The sequence below is a fragment of the Typopeltis vanoorti genome, chromosome 7, assembly GCF_054136105.1.
Source record: "Typopeltis vanoorti isolate ZY-2024b chromosome 7, IOZ_Tvanoo_1.0, whole genome shotgun sequence".
Taxonomy (NCBI): Eukaryota; Metazoa; Arthropoda; class Arachnida; order Uropygi; family Thelyphonidae; genus Typopeltis; species Typopeltis vanoorti.
In genome coordinates this window covers 136,523,918-136,544,754 of record NC_143555.1, presented here as the reverse complement: position 1 = coordinate 136,544,754, position 20,837 = coordinate 136,523,918, and the positions used below count along the sequence as shown (strand labels likewise).

The window sequence follows — 20,837 nt, the reverse complement described above, 5'->3', positions numbered from 1 at the left end:
TGCTGCTTGGTCTCTGCTCAGGAACTATTTGTCAGAGACAGTGATTGAGTATATTCTAGAGGTTTGGAGATTAAATAAAGTAGGTGTAAAATGGATGACTGAAGAGGTGAAGCATGCAAAAAAGTCTGGAAGCAAAAAAGGCATTGGGAAAGCAGCACAAGATGAGTGGCAATAATCAGTTACATAAGAAGTACAGAAAGCAAGCAAGAAATATGACTCACTTGTTACGAGTAGTGAAAGTGCAATATGAGCAGCAGTTAGCAAATGAGGCTAAAAGAAATCCTAGGAAGTTTTTCAATATGTGGCCAGTAGAAGGAAGAATGATTATGGGAGGAGATGATAAACACTAAGGAGGATGTAGCAGAGCAGGGGTGAATGCTGTCTTGAAATTCATGCTTGCTCTTGTTATCATTCAGGGAGTGAGAGGTGTGATTGAAGTCTGATTAGCAGAATAATGAATTACTGACCATTTTAAACTATATATTTAGAAATTTATGTGCATCTAATCATACAAATACAACATTTATTTTACAAATTATATTCTATCTTTTTCAATATAGCTACTTGGTTACAAATTCCACCCTACGGTTCTTCTTTATGAACTGGTCAATGACATCGTCATAAAAAGTCGGTTGTAACTTAATTTTCCCAAGGAACATGCACACTTGTAAAGGCTGGCTGAAGCTCGCTGGCTAGAGCTACTTTCACTGCGTATGGCCTGTGTTTAAGACGACGTGAAGGGAGCGGAAATGGCTATGCGCGATCATGAAATCACAGTACTGCAGCCAGGACCCGGAAGCTCCAACAACCGAGCATGCATCGGCCTTCGATACACAACGCAAAACTCAATTGTTGCCATGTAAGCTTAAGATAAAAGTAAAAATAAAAGCCTAAATGGAATGCTTATAAATGCATGCATTTATTAACAAATAAATATTACTTCTTTCTCAAGTAATGAGCTTGCACAGCAAGCATGAAAAATTCGCCCCTGTAGTAGAGGTGTTAAATGAGCAGTAAAATGATGAATACATTGGACAAGGGGGATGCATATGCAGTAGTATATTTAGATTTTACAAACGCCTTTGATAGATTGTTACATGACAAGCTAGTAATTAAATTGGAACAGATGGGGTTGATGGTAGGTTAGTGCATTGGATTGGAGATTGGCTCTGTGATAGATAGTAGCAGATTGCGTATGGGGGAGAGGGACTGATATTTCAGAAGAAGGAAGTAATAAGTGGTCTGCCCCGGGGATCTGTTTTGGGACATTGTTGTTTAATTTGTATGTAAATGACATTGGAAGGGGCTTAAATCGAGACATACATTTGTTTGCAGATGATGCAAAGTTGGAATGTGGAGTATAGAATTGGTGAGGTATAATTTAGAAGAGGTGGAGGAGATGAAAGATCTGGAAATGATGGTGGATATGAACTTGAAATTTTGGGGACATTTTGCTAAAATTGTGAGGACAACACAGTGGATTATGGCAGCAATGCAGAGATGATGATGATGAGTTGTTGGAGAGGGTTCAGAGGCAATTGACTAAGTCGGTTTCTGGTCTGGGATGTGAAGTATAAGCAGAGATTGAGAGAATGCAAATTGTAAAGCCTACGTGATAGGAGGAGGGAGAGACATGATCAGTACACCTAAGTAAGGAGTAATTACCAGATATATGGATGAGGTTTTTCATAGAATGTTTGGAGGTTGGGAGAACAAAAGGCCATCCCTGGAAGCTGTATTAAGGAGGGTGTAAGCAAAGGGGGGTGAGGAGTAGATTTTTTGCATGGAGAATGGTGGATGATTGGAATGCATTGCTTGAAAGATAGTCAAAATACTATCCTACAAGATCCTACAAGAATTGTTTACATAAGAGAAGTAATTGTAATTGTATTTATGAGTTGATATTGAAGTATAGAAGCTGATTTACTTGAACTTTTAGTATTGACCTTTATGTACATTTCTTCGAATATGAATAAATTGCTTTCTTGTTTAAATAATTTGCCTGATTCCTGTTACCAATGCTCTGCTCATTAAATTCGAATCTGTGTATGTCATTGAATAGCCACGACCGTAGAAAAGAAGTTTTATGTTGCAAGATTTAGTTATAGGTAAGAGAGGAAGGTTCCGTGATTAACTGAGTGTTTTTTTTCGGAAGGATCATCTCCTATCCACGAATTTTGGTGGTGCAGGCTAGAAATCAAATAAATTTTTCAAAATTCAATTTAGAATGACACCAGTTGTTCAGACAAAGAGATTGGCTCTAGCCTGAGGCATTCTCTTAGATCTGAAGGTTTTGCACACGTGAACAATAATATTTGCGGCCATAACAATAATATTGTCTGACACCAGATTTAACATTAAACTATCTTCCTGTACTTCCTTCAGTTCTAACTGCTGACTTACAACTCAAATAAAGACTAAGTATGGCTTGCTATAATGCCCCACTGACACCATATAACTGTAGTGTTTTGAATAGCTTCTCTCTTGGCACCTTGTCATATGATTTTTCCAGATCTACAAAACTTGAATACAGATCTTTGTTATATTCCCATGATTTCTAAACTATTTGTCGTAAAGTGAAAATCTGATCCTGACAGCCTCTATTTGGCCTGAATCCTGCTTGCTCTTCACCAAGCTTCTCTTCCACAATCCTTCTCAACCATTTCTCAAGTATACTTGCTTAAATCTTACACTCAGTAGGGAATTTCCTCTGTAATTCTCACATTCAGTTTTATTTCCCTTTTTTTATATATGGATTACTATGAGAACTCTACTCCAATCAACTGGAATTTGTCCCTCTGTCCAGGCCCTCTGAACTATGCAGTGCAGCCACTGTAAGACTTTTATATCTCCATACTTGAGCATTTCTGGTTGAATATCATCTACTCCTGCCTTTCCACATTTCAGACTTTTGATGACTTCCAGATCTACAAAACTTGAATACAGATCTTTGTTATATTCCCATGTTTCAACCCTACTTCAAGTATGGATATGTATTAATTACAAGCCTGGTCAGTGTTTTTTTTTATCAGTGTGCTGTCATCACTGCTAGTTTCATTTAGCAATTTTTTGAAGTAATTACTCCATTCTTCAAGGATATCTTTTTCTCCAGTTTTCATATCACCTTTATCATCTCTAATTCCTTTTACAGCACTCTTCCCTCCATTTCTGAACTTCAACAACCTCCAGAATATCTTGCCACCTTCCTGATATTTATTTTCTGTGTTCTTACCAAAGTCTTCCCATGACTTTAGCTAGTTTTACACAGTGTTTAGCTTTCTTATATTTGTCTCTGTATTCTCTAAGAGCACGAGCTGATTTATTTGCCAGGAACTTTCTATATGCTTTCTTCTTTTCCTTCACTGCCTCTTTAATTTCCTGTGTCCACCATGGAGTTCTGATTTTTCTATCCTTGCAGACAACCTCACCACATGCCCCTCTGGCTGAATCAATCAGTGTTTTCTTCAGAGTTTGCCACTGAATCTCCAAGGTTTGAATTCCTGCTCTCGAACTCTTTCATTTTATCTTGAATAATGTTTGTATATTTCAGTCTATTGTTCACATCTAAGAGCTGTTCAACTTTTATTTGCTTTAAAACTTTCTTACATGCTCTTCTTTTAATATGAAATTCAATTTTATCTTGCTCAAGACTAAATGGTGATCACTTCCAATTTCAAATCCTCTATACACTCTAGTGTCCTGCACCAGAGAGAAAACATCACTATTAACAATAACATAGTCAATGAAACTTTTCTTATTCCTTGCATCTTTTCTCCATGTGAATTTGTGCATATTTTTATGTTGGAACATTGTGTTAGCAATAACCAATCCCTGTCCTGAGCAGAAATCCAATAAGTATTTGCCATTATTATTAGCTTTGCTCATTTCTCCAAATTTTCCCAAAATATTTTTATATGTCTGACAATCATTTCCTAGTCTGCAATTTAGATCCCCAACAAGGACCAATTTTTCATTGTGTCAGTTGCTTTCTCTAAAGCCTCAAAAAATTCCTCCACCTCTACCTTAGCAGAATCTTCTCTGGGACCATAGACACAAATAAGTCTCATTGTCCAGTTCCCCATTCTGATATTTGCCCACATCACTTTACTTGAAATTGCCAGTCATTCAAGAAGATTAGCCTCGTATTTAGTGTTGAGTATTATGGCTACTCCTTCTTTTCCTTGAAGAAGATCTTACAAGTTTTTGCCTTTTTTGTTTCAGTCACCCCTATTATATCAATCTGGTTCTTATCCAAACTTCTTATGTTGATAGTACTGATCTTGAACTCTGGTGATATTGAGTTATGGTATGTTTCAGGGTTTGTTCCAGTAGCTGGATTTTTGCTGTTTGCCATAGTTCCCTGGCAAAAACAGTGGGAAGGCCTTGTTTAACTGAGCAATGTCCCAGCCGGCATGAAATTCTGTCATGTTGTGCCATCATTTAATATTGTGGCTTAAGCCAATAAGAAGACAATTTTTGTCGGCTAAATCCCAAATTCCCAGCCCGTCCTCGTTCATTCAGTATAGATACCTAATTTACCACGTGATGCACCCTGTTCAATACCTTACAGGTGCACGACGAGAAGGTGAGGATTGGACATTAGGTCAGAAGCCTCGGTTCTCTGCATATCTTTAAAAGCTACGTGGAGGACTCCTCTCAGTTATACAACTTTGATCCTTAATCACCTCATGATGAGTCTCTTGACTTTATAAAGGTCTGATGATAATATAATATGAAGGATTCAGAAAGACTAGTTATATCCAGAACTTCAGAGGAGCTGAAGCTCTGGATATAACTAACTTTATAATTAACCTTACTCTAATGGCTGCCAATCTTAATGCTAAAATAAAGATTAAATATTTTTCATCACATGCAAATCAACTGAGATACAATATTAACAAACTAAATATAATGGAAGAGAGAAAATAAAATATGATCGTGAATTAAAACAGAAATTTAAAAATATGCAACTGGAAGAGAATGAAAATATTGATAACATCTGGAATTGTATCGAGGATAAAAGTAGCAGCAGAAAACTTAGTTGTTATTCAAAGTACAGTGTAAAAAATGGTTTAGTGAAGAATGTGAATTGACAGTAAAGAAAAATTTTAAAAAAAGATAGAAGCACGTGGCTTAATAACCCAATTGATATTCATTCTGCTCAGAGATGAAAAGAAAGCAGCAAAGAAGCCAATAAAATAAGACAATAGAAAAGAAAGTTTTTTGTGAACAGATTGAAGAAATCCAGAAATACTTTACAGTAAATAAACCTAGAAAATTTTCCATGAAATTAAAAAACAAAAAACATGCCCACACACGAAAACAACAATAACAATAGCAATGGTCAAATACTAGCCACTAGAGATGAAACGGCAAACAGGTGGAGAAAGTACTTTAACAATCTCCTAAATTGTGATGAACCTACTCTTTCCAGCAAAGTAGTTATTATATTTGTCACTCAGAAATATTTAAACCTTCACTAGCTGACGTAGAGGAAAATATAAAGCAGCTGAAAGACAATAAGGAACCAGGTACTGATGGAATAGTAGTCGAATTCATTAACCACTCCTATACATAAGCTTGTAAATTTAATATTGGAAAAAGAAGAGATACCTGCAGGATGGAAAGAATTGCTAATCATTCCACTATATAAAAAGAGAAACAAAAATGAATGTGAAAATTACAGGGGAATATCGCTACTGTCAAAATTTTATCTAATACTAAAAAGAATCTTACCATACGTTGAAGAAAACATTGGTGAATATCAAATGGGATTCCAAAGAAATAGATCAACAGTTGATCATATGTTTACACTTACAGATAATAGAAAAAAAAATTGGGAATATAATTTGTAGGTGCATATTTTATTTGTAGACTTCAGAAAAGCATGTAATAGCATTCATAGAGAAGGCCTTTGGAGAATATTAGTTGAACTAGGAATACCTCATAAGATAATACATTTAATCAAAATTTACTCCACTGACAGCTGAAGCATGGTATTAGCTAATGGAATTAGATCAGTAGTAAAACATAACATAAACAGAAGAGTAATGTTAGGATATGCAGATGATATATGCCTTTTTTGGAGAAAATGCTGGAGACATTAGAACAACATTTAGAAAACTCAAAACTGTTGCTGAAAAACTAGGATTATAAATCAACAGGATAAAACTGAATATTTAAATATATGCAAAAATCACAATCAAGGAGAAAATGATCATTTTACCATGATGGAAAATGACCCAGAGGTAGACTGTTGATGTGTTGGGAGAATAATATCCAAAAACTTAGCTGAGATGGCAATCAAGGACTGGAATGAAGGAGCTCAAGACAAAAAGGAATGGAAGAAGTTGGTACATGCAGCAAAGAACCTTCAAGGTTCATCTAGCTGATGATACTCTTATAATCTCACCAATTGAAGATGCATCAGTGTACATATTTCTGACATTCATTTTGATTTGAATGCAGAAGTTTTGGAAGTATGGGCTACTTACATCTCGCCTATTTTATTCTTTATAATATACAAAACTGTTAATTTTAAGGAAAGAACAATGTATATTATTATATTAACTAAATAACTTTAATTAATACTTTCACTATTTCAGTAATGTTACATTACCATCTTAAGGGAACAAAAATTAATGAAATGTGCACATAGGCACTGACACTGAGCAAAAATGGCTGAAGAAAACAACTGAAGTCAGTCCTAGAATCCTAAAGGGTACCACCTAGTGGGTCAAATTGGGTATTAATCTTAGCTGTTTGGGCTGATGTTCTAAGAATGCAAGCATATTCGGGGTAGTCTCATGCATCCAAATTTATTGAGGTTTGAGGAGTTTTTTAAGGCTGAGACTGATTCTAAGAATAATCTCTCATATTAAAACTTGCTGCGGTGTAGTAAGGAAGCTTTCTTCGAACGTATTTTATTGCAGGTGTCCAAGGCATGGTCAGCAAGTCCAGGGTGACTATAACGGTGGAAACAGATATAATTCTTATGTTCAGATATCCTGATATTAGCAGTCCTGTCTGTTTGGCCAAGCATACTTCCTTTTGGATTTGTATATTGCTGCATTATTGGAAGGGTCACTAGATCAGTTTCAACTGTGGGAGTTAGACCAAGGAAGATATTGAAGTTAAATCTTGAAAAGATTTTTCAAGTTTATTTATTGAAAGTTTATTTTTCACTTGGTTAGAGTATAATAAATTTAGTTTAATCATTTATCCAAGTGTGAGCAAACAAAGTTTGTGCCTGAAAGTATCTTCAGGACTGGGGTAAGGTGGTACAACAACAGGGCAACTCGTTGCAAAGGTGGAGCAAGCTACCAACACTCCTATCTCAGTATCTCCTATAATGCAAAACACATCTCCTTGCGGATATGTCTAATGTTATGCATTATCCCAGTCCTGAAGATACTTTCAGGTGCAAACTTTGTTTGCTCACACTTGGATAAAGGATTAAACTAAATTTATTATACATGCAAAGTTTGTTTGCTTATGCTTCGGTATAGGGTTAAAACAAGAAAATAATTTGTCTATTATAATTATTATAATTGTTATTATTATTACGGGCGACTCCAGGGAGTCCTTACACTCATCAAGGGAGGCCCTAAACATCATGTCCACACAACTATACGACATTCTCGCAGTATCTATCACACCTTGCCTTGAACTCACTCACCGTCCTAGCACCTACAACACATTCTGGCAACTTATTTCACTCATTTACCACTCTAAAAGTAAAGAACCCAGCTCTAACACCCCTGCTAACCACACTCTTGCCCAGCTTCCATAGGTGTCCCCTAGTTCTCCCACCACCAGTCCTGATCTCAAAAATATCCTCTGAGTTAATCCTATAGAAACCCTTTAGTAATTTGAATGTCTCAATCATATCTCCCCTTTTCCGCCTGTCAAGTAATTTCTGCAACCTGCTATCATCTTAGTCACTCGTCTCTGGATCCTCTCCACCTCCTCTCCATCAAGAAGGAACCTAGGTGACCAAATCTGGGCACAGTAGTCGAGATGAGGTCTTATTAATGCTCGGTACCGAGGTACAATAACTTGCTTGTCTCTGCTCGTCAAGGTATTTTTCAACAACCAAGTGAGTTGATGAGCTGATTTAGCGATTTTTGCAATGTGCCCCCTAAACTTCATCTCCCTATCCACCAACATTCCCAAGTCCCTGGCCTCATCAATCTCCTGGAGTACAGTTCCACCAATGTGGTATACTGCTGCTAATCTTTTCACCCAAAAACGTATAACCTTACATTTTGTCACATTAAATTGACATCCATTCTCCTTAGCCCAGAACTCCAATCTATCCAAGTCGTCCTGCAAGATTTTGACATCTTCTGCATTCACTATTGTCCTACCCAACTTTGCATCATCAGTGAACAAATGAACTGTTCCTCTTAGATCCTTCCCTATATTGTTAATGAACAAATTAAACAGCAGTGGTCCAAGAACAGAACCCTGTGGCACACCACTAGTCACACAGGGCGTCCTTTGGACTCTACTCCTGAATAAACTACTCTTTGATATCTCTCCATCAACCACCCACCTGTCCATCTCATCAACCCTATATCCATTCCCATATATTGTAGTTTACGGATTAGAATTCCATGTGGTATCTTGTCAAATGCCTTTGCCAAGTCCAGCAGTATCACTGTAAATAAACCCATTACCCTTATCCAGTTCAGCCGTCACCATGTTATAAAACTTGAGGAAGTTACTGAGGCATGATCTACCCTTCACAAAGCCATGCTGTCCCCCATACAGTATGGCTTTGTGAAGGGTAAAGGAGGTTTTCATCAATCCATTCCTGTATTTTTCCCTTGACTACTTTCTCCAAGACCTTGACAACGACTCCTGATATGCTAATCGGTTGGTAATTTGCAACCGTAGTCTTGGATCATCCTTTATGCAGTGGAACTATTTTCCCCTCTTTCCACACCTTCGGTACTAAACCAGACCCGAGACTCAGATTAAACAACATGGTCAAGGGCATTGATAATTCTTTAGCCGCTTCACGCAAGACCCGTGCCGGTATACCATCCAATCCCACAGATGTATTCACATTAAGGTTCTGTAATAGACTATTCACCTCCACTTCATTCATCACAATTCCTGTATAAACTAATGGTTCCTTCATTTTTTCAATGTCACCACCTGGATGATATACTTTTGCAAAGAACTCGCTCAGTAACTCCACTATATCGACTTATTCAGTGACCTCCTTACCATCGTCATTCCTTAAAATCATTTTGCTGTGTACAGTTTTTTTCTTGCTTGCAACATATTGAAAGAACTGTTTGGGATTCTCTTTAGCTTGCATGGCTAGTTTCCTTTCATAATCTGCTTTTGCTTTTTTTACCACACTCGTTACCTTTCTGGCCTGCACTTTATACCGTTTGTGTGCTTGCATGTCACCTCTTTCTTTAAATTCCATCCACAGTTGTTTCTTTTTTTTGCAGCTCAAGCTTAATGGTGTTATTCATTCATTTATCCCCTACTTGTTTTGCTATTCCAACCCTAGGTATACAATCAGCCATAACCTCCTGTAAATGCTCCTTGACCACTTCCCATGCTCTATTAACTTCCAGCCTTTGTAGTTGTACATGCCATGGCACTGATCCAAGCAATCTCCTAAGCTTGTCATACTTGCCAGCACGGTAATTCCACATATACCCTGTCTTAATCGAAAATTCCACAACTCTAGCCAACTCCCAGGTCAAGACCTTTTAATCACTCTCACCAATAGGTGGCAACATAGTCATATTCGTTACAGTCAAATTCTCAGATGCTATTACCAGGTCAAGCACTCTCACACCCCTAGTATTTTCAATTACATGCTGTCTCAGATAGTTATCCCTTAATAATTGAATAAAATCCATTTCCTACCTCATATGTGTCCTCTTCTCCTTCCAATCAATGTTACCATAGTTGAAATCCCCCATAATAATTACCCTCCTTCCACTCATTTCATCAATTTGTTTATGCATACTGTCTCCACCATCTATTCCATCACCTGGTCTGTAGCAGCACCCAACTGTATATTTTATTCTGCCAGTCTCAATCTCACACCAATAGCCTCAAATGAGCCCTTTTCACTATACTGCGATACAACTTCAATTCTCCTTGGCTGCAGTTCATCAGCTATCATCAATAACACCCCTCCCCCCATTTTATTCTCTCTCTCCCTCCTAAACACACTATAAGCTACACATTCTATCCCACTAATTATATCATCTTCCGTCAGCCATATTTCAATAATTTACTTGATTACTAAAGAAAAAAAAAATTCTACAACTACTTCAAGACAGAAGTAGCAAATTATAGACCATTCAGCATCTCACGAGTGGTGGTTAAGCTATTGGAGAAGTTGGTGAAAGGCAGAGTGTAGAAATGGGTGAATAGGAATCTGATACTCTATAAGGAACAACATGGTTTTGTGAAGGGTATGTCTTGCATTAGTAATTTGCTTAATTTTTATAAACAAGTGACAATGGAGTTGGATAAGGGAAATGGCTACTCAATGATATTTTTAGAGTTTGCAAAAGTATTTGACAAGATTCCACATAGAAAGCTATTGCATAAATTGGAGGAAATGGGGATGGATATAAATCTGTTGATTTGGATTAGACGGTAGCTTATTGACAGATATCAAAGAGTGTTTTTTTTTTGACATTTGAAAGAACTTGTTGCAGGAAGATTCTAAGAATAGGATGGGTACAGAAAATCACAAATGAAGAGCACTATCGGAAGATGCAACCAAAAGAGAATCTAATGCAGAAGATTATAAAATGGAAGCTGCAATTATTTGGACACATCTGTAGAATGAGTGAGGACCAGAAAATAAAGACATTTATGTTTGGTATTTTGGATGGTTTAAACAGAAGAGGTAGACCATACAGAGAATGGATAGACGATATAAAGGACTGGTGTGGAATGGGTGACTGAAACTGCGACCTGTGCACTGGACAAAGAAATGTGGATGAAGATATTGAAGGAGGCATCAGACACCACCGGGCAGTAAGCCCGTGGTTCGTGATGATGATGATGATGAAAGAGTGGTTTATAGAGGAGTTGAGTCCAGAAGAATGCTAGTGACCAGTGGTGTACCACAGGGCTCGGTACTTGGTCCTCTGTTGTTTAATCATTTCCTATATCAATGATATAGGAAATGATTTGACAGGAAATATTTAGTTGTTTGCTGATGATGCTTAAACTGGGAAGAGCAATGGTAAATGAAGGTGATATAGAGATCCTGCAGAAGACTAACAGATGATGCTTAAACTGGGAAGAGCAATGGTAAATGAAGGTGATATAGAGATCCTGCAGAAGACTAACACTAGAAGTATAGGCAAAGGTAAATGGCTGCCAGTTTAATGTGTCCAAGCTGTGTGCTGTATTGATGGAACTGAACTACTGGAAATGATGAGGCCAGGGTCTTAGATTGTGGACAGGGAGTTGAAGTTTAGAGGGCATATTGCGAAGGTTACCAAAACAGCACATCAGATTATGTGGTTGTTGAAGAACATGCTAATAGCAGGGATAGAGAGGTTATTGTTCCCCTATACAAGGCTTTAATAAGGACACATCTGGACTACTTCACTCAGATGTGGGCTCCTGGATTCCATGGTTGATGAAGTTGTGGAGAGGATCCAGAGGCGAGCGACAGATTGTGGCAGGTCTGGGGAATGCTTCTTAATGAGAGTAGATTGACAATCTGTAGGTATCAAAAATTAACTGATAGGAGACATGATAGAAGCATTTAAGTTATTAAAGGAGTTTTATAGGATAGACACTCAGGACTTTTTTCATTACATGACAAAAAGGGAGAGAACAAGGGGTTACCAGTGGAAGTTGTATAAGAGTGTGGTTAGCAAGAGTAAGGACTAGGTTTTGTGTTTGGAGGATAGTGAATGGGTGAAATGTGTTGCCAGAGGTGGTTGTGGGTTCTTTATCAGTGAATAAGTTTAAGGAAATGCATGATAGGTGTTGTGTGATTGATGGTTAGTGTATGTGAATAAATGGATCTCCCACAATGATCTCCCCATGGAGATACCTATATAACAACAACAATAATAATAATAAAACTGTCTCTGATCTAGACTAATTTAAAAATATAGTGACACACTGTTTTTACTATTTGCATATGGAAAATGTGTTACCTCTGTATTGATTTAACCTCAGTATCTTCTTAGGCTATTCCCACTGAGGATCCTTCAACAAAACTCTGGGTGGTGACTCTTCCCATAATGCATAGCAAGGTATATACCCAAAAGAATGTGTGATTTGCATTGTGGGTTGCTAAAGCAATTTTTTTTAAAATTTATCCCATCCATGAAAGATACTAAACCTATTGTACATTAGTAGCATGAACTAAGGAATAATTTCTTTTTCTATTTTTTATTAAATTTTGTAATTTTTTTTTTTTTTTGGTATTTTTTTAAAATTCATTTTTTCCTGGTCTGGAAATCCTGCTCTAGAAGCCAAACATAGAACTTTTTCAAGATAATTCAGGCTAGGGATGTGGTCTCACACTGGGTGATGTAGTTCATCTTCCACCTAAATTACATTTGAACCCACAGCCTATTGCTTGGAGAACGGATACACTAACCTCTCAGCCAGCCAGACTTGCAAAGGCAAATAAAAATTTGCTGCAGTTTTATTCATAAGCTTCTTTTGATACCATTATACTATATCTTTCTACATCAGTTTGGAACTGTGGTCACTTAATAGACAGCTCATATGATTTTGATATGATGTGAAGTTAACAACCTCTTTATAAATGTAGTAAATGTAGCTATGCAATTATTTCTTGGGAACTTTGTTTGCATATGCTTGGGTGTAGGATTAAAACAAGAATATTAATTGTCTATTATAATTTATTAACAGATCTGTCTTAATCTAACGAACAAACCAAATTATTTTTATTATATAATTAAATTTTTGGAGAATTAACCATGCTATAATCTTTAGCGGTACCTGTGGCATAATTAAAATTAATAAATTAACCACGCTATAAGAGCAAAAAATTAACTGTTAATTGTATTTAACTCAGTTGCTTCATCCTTGTTGATGACATCATCAAAAATAAAGAGAGCTCCAAGCTTAAAAAGCTCTTATTTGCCAGTAAATACAAGAACAGTAATATTCTTTTTGGACTATTCTCCTGACAATATCCAAATTTTGCATGGAATTGTGTGATAATAGTATTTTTTGGGCATCTGTGGAGTTAAAGACTTATTTTGGTAGGCCAGATTTCTCTACAGATGATAGTATGTATCATACTTTACTTTGAAAACATTCATTGTTAGTGTTTGTCAACTGCCCTGATAAAACATTCTACTCATTCTCCAACCACCATGAAAAAAAATTTTTTTTTCATTTAATTTATTACTATGTAATATTTCTCCTGTGTCTACCTGACAGGTTCCTCTCATTAACTTATGGATGTCATTCATATCATCTCTTCTATTTTTTCCAAATCACTTGTCTTAAATACTTGGGCTCAAATCTCATGTAGGATGCAAAGAACTTTTACAAGATCTTTTCAACTGAAGATGAGTTATCTGGTCTCATACCGAGGTGGCAGCATATCTCCTCTCTGAAACTTTGGTTTTTCGTCTCACAAAATAAGCAAAATGACCAAGGAAAAAAACACGCATGCACGCACACACCATAGCCACATTGTAGTCACAAAACAAATGAAACTGCATCACATTAAAAGACAAGAAGCAAAACACCTGGATAAGAAGCCAGACTCACATCACTGAGATCATTCTTCACCATGAGTGACTAAGATGGAAATGGGTCGGACATATATCCAGAAGAGGAGATGAGCGATGGACCACCATATTAACAAACTGTATTCTAAAAGAAGGGAAATGAGATGGAGAACGTCCTAAAAGAAGGTGGAGTGATGAATTGTCAAATTTTGTTGGGGAAAATTGGTCAACCATTGCCAAGAACAGAGAAAGGTGGAAAGAACCGGAGGAGGCCTTTGTCCAGCAGTAGACAGAAAATGGCTGGAAAGAAGTACCTCTCAATAATTATATGTCTGAATCATATCACCCTCCTTCTCCTAAGTGTATGTACCAGACTATATACATTTCATCAGCTATCCTCTTAACTGACATTTTTCATTTTCATGTGTTTTTGCTTTTTATCTTGTAATATGATGCCTAGCATCATCCTCTCCATTTTTCTTTGAGTTGTTGTTAGTTTATTTGCCAGTGCTTTTGTTAGTGACCAAGTTTCACAACCATATGTGATGACTGGAAGTATACATTGGTTATAAATGTCTTCCTTTTTAAACAGAATAGGGCATCATTGCTTTGAAAAATGCTTTTCAAAACTGTACACTACCTTGATCAAGCACCAAATCTTGCACAATGAGTCCAGATATGGTGGTTGATCAAGGTAGTGTACAGTAGAAACCATGTCCTTATTTATGGAGCAACCCTCTATATTGTCCTCTCCTCCTCGACATGTCCTGTAAGCTTGATCTTGTCACTTGTCATCATAGGTTCCCTACCTCCTCAGTATAGTTCTGCCAAAAGAATATGTTACTTTCTGTCTTGAATTTTAAACTGGTAATTATACTCACTCATTTGTATAACTTACCACCTATTCAAATCCTTGAAAAGCTGCTTCTACTTTCGTTTCTAAGGATTTTTTATCTGTAAATGATTTTATTTCTCCCCTTGTGGTCCTTTCGCAATGTTATTAGCATAAATATTCAACCTACTAAACCAACCTTTCTTCCTCTTTTTTCCCCCCCACCTACCTCTGATTCTTTGAAACAACTTCCCTCACACTGTATTCCTTAAAGACTACAACTTCAAACTATTCATGTAAAGTAAAAATCTAAAATATTAGATTTTTACTTTCCTTCTTAACTTTTATCCATGTTGCACTGGTATGCTATAGGCTTTGCAGTCTTTTTTTTTTTTTTTGTGTGTGTGTGTGTGTATGTGTGTGTGAGAGAGAGAGTGATTGATACAACATTCAGAGTACATGATATTCCAATTACATCCAAATTCACTTTTTATCATCATCATATATCCTTCCTCTACAATAAAAGCTGTACCCAGATAAAGTGATTGTCAAACAGTTCTGTAATGAAATGCACATATCATCAAATTGCCTTCTCCATCCACTGGATTTTCTTTAGCATGTAGCATTAGTCTCCTTTTATTCCATTTTCTTGCTACTTGTCATCTTAGCTTGAACCAGTCACCGCTTTTCAACTTTGCAGTTCCTGTTTGCTTCTTCTCTTAGTCATCCATGTCACTCCACATCTATTTCTTTGTCTCATCATGGAAATACAGTATGTTACTGCTGTTATCAAATATCTCTTAAATTAACTTTCAAGCCTCCATTGCACAGTCAGTGTTGACACTGTCCTTTGGTTGGAAAGACATGGGTTCGATCTTATCTAGAATGCAAAGAACCTTTATAAGAACTTTTCAGTTGAATGTGAGTTAGCCAAATAGATTTAGGATTTTTATCCTAGAAACCCAGATTATTCATTCCATGGAACAGACAGACTAACCTGAAGAACACACTCATTAAACAGACATAAAACACTAGCATTATTGCTTTAGTTAGTTTGGCCATAACTTCAACGAGTTCAAATACACTGCACCATTGACCTAATTTCTTTCATGTTCTTCTATCTGATATAGCTTTTAGCTGATTCCTGAGTCCATCATAATCAGCTGCCTTGCAATTCCATATTACTTTCTTTCTTCTTGAAACTTCCATATACTTCCTGAGATGATATCTTCTGCCATAATCAAATCTGGAAAAACTCTTGACTCTTGTTTCCTTCATTATAACATGTTTGTGATTCTAAGGGGATGGGAGCTGTTGATTCTAGCCAATTAATAAAAGCCTTATCATGTATTTAAATATTAGATGAAGGATAATTCATGTTATGATGACTGTTGAAAGGTTTACCTTCTGCATGCTAAAAACTATTGTGAGCTGGTTGTGGAGCAGTGATTGGCATTCTTAAGGAAAATTGGAGCCATTCACCTTTTAAATGATTGTATCAATTTACTTGCATTAATAATAATATGTGTAGAAACATGTTTGAATATAAAACTATACTTCATTATCATCATCAGACTTCCATGGAGACAAGGACTCATTATGAGAGGTCTTGTTATCAAACTCATCATACTGTGCCTTAAATGCATTCACTGTCCTCCCACTCTGCAACACTCTCAGCCAATGCATTCCAGTGTGCATGTGTATATCAGCATCGTCATCAATTTCCTGATATGTACCCCCCCCCCAAGGGATATTCAAGTTACTATGACAGCATAACATGATTAAGCTTACATAAACCTCATGTCAACAATTTTCATCCAAATTAGTCTATTACTTGTGAGCACTCCAATATTGTCATATCTAACACTTATGACTGAATCAATCCACCTAGACCTTATCTTCCTCTAGGTCTCATTTTGACATCAACATCTGTTCTGCTAACCTTTCCTCACCCATCTATTTAAGTGACCCTACCACCTTAAATTACCTCTGCTGACACTTTCAAAAATGTGTCAACAGAGGTAATCTAATGTGTCAGCAGAGGTAATCTACCACCTTAGATTACCTCTGCTGACACATTCTTGAGTACTAACAATGTCAAGGTCCTTTCTAATATTATCATTTTTAATATGATTATGCCATTGATATCATCAGTTCACCCCCCCTAATTTTTATCAGAACTCTCATGTCTGTAATCTCTAGTCTTTGATCAAATGCCTTATTTCTAACCCAACTCTTAGATCCATAATTTAAAACTGCTTTGAAACCTGTCTAGTATACTACTAGTTTGGTGTTTTGGCTAATTTCTCTCTAATTCCATGTAAATTTGTGTATGCGAATTAACTGCCCCCCATGCTACGAAAAATGCGCATCATCTGTCCAGAAGATGTTATACAACCATTGTGGATCTTTTGCGACTTTTGTCAAAACCCACAGTGCAAATTCCCCCCTCTTAGTGGTATCATTTGGTAACAGCTGGTGAAGAGATTGCAACTTGTATGGATGTCCATATTATTCCACATCCCATGAAAGATGCAGAATACGGACGTTTTTACTATGCCTGTGATTCTTCCTGTGCATTGCTTACACCTCTTGTTGATTGTGCCACTAGGGCATTCATTTGCGATACCACAACACTGGTAGTTTCAGATAATACTAGTCTGCCAGTGTGAGGGCAATCTGACAAATTTCCAGTTTCCTTGAAACATCATATTAGAGACTGTAGTCTGACAAGAGTGATAGGACCTCAACCTTTCTTTTCTATGTTCAAAACTTTTATAAAGCTTCTGCCACTGATTCCCCACTTACATAAAAAAATTTCACTAACAGTGCCTTATCCACCAATGTAAGCATCACAGCAACAAATTTTTCTTTTCATAAAAATAATTCTGTTCACCCCAGTGACTTACGATTCATTACTAGCTGCCAGCAGGGCAGCCTGTGTTTTATAGAACTCATGTTTGCATGTATTTGCAAATGAGGCATGCGGTATAGCACCCTCTATCAATGAAAATTTGAACAAAATTTTTTTCTTTCTGTCAAAAAACAACCCCCCTCGCTATTCATTTTTGTGCAAATCACACTCTAATATACCAATTTTTCTGATTTTTATGAATTATTGAAATATTGTGAGACTTATACAACACCCTGTATATAAGTGATATTATAAATGGTCTAGGAGGAGGTGTTTGGTTGTTTTTCTGATGATACAAATCTAGAGAGAGAGAGTCCTCAGAAATGTAGCAGATATAGTGGCCTTTCAGGAGGATTTGAACAACTGCTAATATCAATGGATAACTGAAGGAATTAGTTCAATGTAGCCAAATGTTAGATTTTGCGCATTTGGAATTCAAAGATGGAAGGCTGCATACAGTGTTTGCAAGGCTGTACTGTAAACAGTAGAGGTAACAGAGGCTCTTGAACTGATAGTTGATGTTGTAGATAAGGATACATTACAAAGCATATATTGCATTACCTTTGATACATTACCTTTGACTCCATGGAGGCCTGGATAATAATAATAATAAAAAGGTTTAAAGACACTGGCATGGGATTACTGGAAATGGTGAATATGCATGCAAGTAAAACAGTATTATCCTTTCCTTGTTGAACCTGGATTACTGAACAAATTTTGTTGCCTACTTTTCATGGTTCTAGAAAGGGTACATATTTAGTTAAAAGATAAATTTCTGTGGAATGCAAGTTATAAGGATAGATTGAGTATTACAGAGCATAGTAAATAAAAGGGTTTCTTTGATGGGAAGAGCTAATCTGACAGAGATCAGAGAGGTTTTTTTTTCCCCCTTTAGAGAAATTCTCTCTGATCAAAATGAGAAACTCTGCCAAAAGTGTGAAGAGCAGTAGTTTCTTTGCACAGGGAATGGAGGGAGAATTGAAATTCATTTCCTGAGTATCATGAATGCAAGAACTATAAATGAATTTAAGAAGTTCTATAACTGCCATAATGTCATTAGAATGAGTCTATCATATTGAGTCTTTTGATCCATGGAAGTGTTTTTAATAATAACATGAATAAAGCATAATATTGTTTTTTATAGATTGGTAGCAGAATAGCCGATCGTGTGTCTGACATAAAAAGGTATTTTTTTTTTGACTCATTATTATAATTTTCTATTCAACAATGTGAGTAACAGTAACATTCTGTTATCTTTCTAACTAAAGGGAAAGTTTTGAAATTCTGTTCTTTATAAAGTGAAGTTGTGATACTTCATGCATTAGACAAATCCTTTCCATAGCATTTTGATTTACAGTGGTGGGATCTATAATGCTGATTGTTTATTAGTTGAGTGAACTTCAAGAAAGCATAGGGTTGAGAAAGAACTTTAAGAATTTGGGTGATGTCAGATGTCAAAAATTTGTTGCCCTTCTTAGAATGCGTTGAATATGGAATAATTTCCTGGCTGCAGGACAGATATCACTAGAATATGAGAGAATGAAAAGGCAGCACAGAACTGGCATCAACTCAAACACAAAGTACAATTGGAGATTATGTCATCAGGACCAGGAGACTTTTTGTTATCCAATTTGAACAAAATTCTAAATGCCTTCCTATAAAATTATAGGAAGGCACTTAGCAAGATCATCTTTGTAAGAATTACAGGAAAATATGATGCCAAGCAATTGATTTTTTCTGGTTGTACAAACATGGATGTACAAAAGTTACTGCTTAGCTCTAGCAAGATACCAGAAGGTATGACTACTGTTTCGACGAGATGCAAATTTCATGCTTTTAACCTTTTTGATGTTCTGATAGTTTACTGATATTTCATGCTTTGGTATAAACAATAAAGGAAGATTGGCCCACTCATGGTACAACTATATTATAGGTTTACAAAAACTTTTTATAAGCAGAAGCTACATAAAAAAAAAATGAAAAAAATATGGAGATTTTGATAAAAGTCAATTGCAATATGTCCACCTATACAGCCTGAGCACACTTTTTGGTAAAACCAAGGCTTAGATAAGGGTTGAGAATTTAAAATGGAATGGGGAATTGCTTCAGTGATATATTCAATGTAAATATAATCTTATCAAGGCTATATAAGGAAATGATAAATTTCTTACCTCTGCTTCCCAAGTCATCCTGGGCTACCTTGGCTACTTTAGCTATTTGTCCTCTGGACTTCAACTGATGAAGCAATTAAAAATGCCAAGAAATTTTTTTCATGTTTAATCCTTTATTCAAGTGTAAGCAAACAAAGTTTATCATTATTAATATTTGATCTCCATGAAGTCAGAGACTCGTTGTGGGAGGTACACACTATTGTACATAATGCTCATCCAACCATGCCTTAAGCTGATTCAGTGTGTCTACACCCACAACACATTAGGCAATGCATTCCACTTACCAACCACTCTCCATGCAAAGAACCTACTCCTCACTTCTCTGCTCACACCCTCCTTATACAGTTTTCAGATGATCCCTTGTCCTAGCCCCCCCCCCCCTCTCCCATTCTATGAAAAATCCCCTCCATATAAATGCAATAACAACCCCTGACTAGCTTATATGTCTCAATCATATCCTCCCCCACTTCCTTCTATTCATGAGGCTCTGCAACTTGCATTCTCTCAATCTGTTCTCATACTCCACATCCAAAGATCACTGACCACCTTTGTGAATCTTCTCTGGACTCTTTCTAACATATCCTCATCAGCATGAAAACCAGACGACCAAATATATGCACAATAATCCATATGAGGCCTGATCAAGGTCTTATACAATGGTATCATGACCTCTCTATTTTTGCATGTCAGGGTCCTCTGCATCATCTGCATCAGTTATCCAATGTGACATCTTCACAACTTGTGCAACGTAGCCCCTGAATTTCAGGTCCTTGTCCACCATTACTCCTAGATTTCTCATCTCTTCTACTTCCGTTAAAGTTTTGCCATCAAGTGTATGCTTTGCATCTCATCGTTGCTTACCAAATCTCAAATCTTACGCTTTATAACATTGAACTAACAGTTCCACTAACCTGCCCATTCATGCAGTCTATTCAAATCCTCTCGTAAGGCTATAACATCCGCTTGACTCTGCATTGCTCTCCCCAGTTTTGCATCATCTGCAAACAGCTGCATATCACTAGTTAAACTCATCCCAATATCATTAACATACAAATTGAACAACAATGGCCCCAAAACTGACCCTGCGGTTGTGAGTAACCTTTCTCTTTTGGGATACTGCACCCCCATATACAACTTTCTGATACCTATCTGACAGCCAGTCACTGATCCAACTCAGAAGTCTGTTATCT

General features: G+C 36.7%; 1 protein-coding gene across 5 annotated transcripts in view; it reads left to right on the top strand.

Moving 5' to 3' along the window:
• LOC150105106 (arginine-hydroxylase NDUFAF5, mitochondrial) overlaps nt 1-20,837 on the top strand; it is a 155,567-nt gene that overhangs the window by 14,979 nt on the left and 119,751 nt on the right. For 4 of the 5 annotated variants that reach the window (XM_090395492.1, XM_090395491.1, XM_090395490.1 and 1 more), the window contains exon 2: nt 18,621-18,661. The exons of the other annotated variant lie outside the window; for it this stretch is intronic. In XM_090395492.1, coding sequence (XP_090251618.1) covers nt 18,621-18,661 — 41 coding nt within the window. The remainder of the gene's footprint in view (nt 1-18,620; nt 18,662-20,837) is intronic. 5 annotated transcript variants of the gene reach the window in all.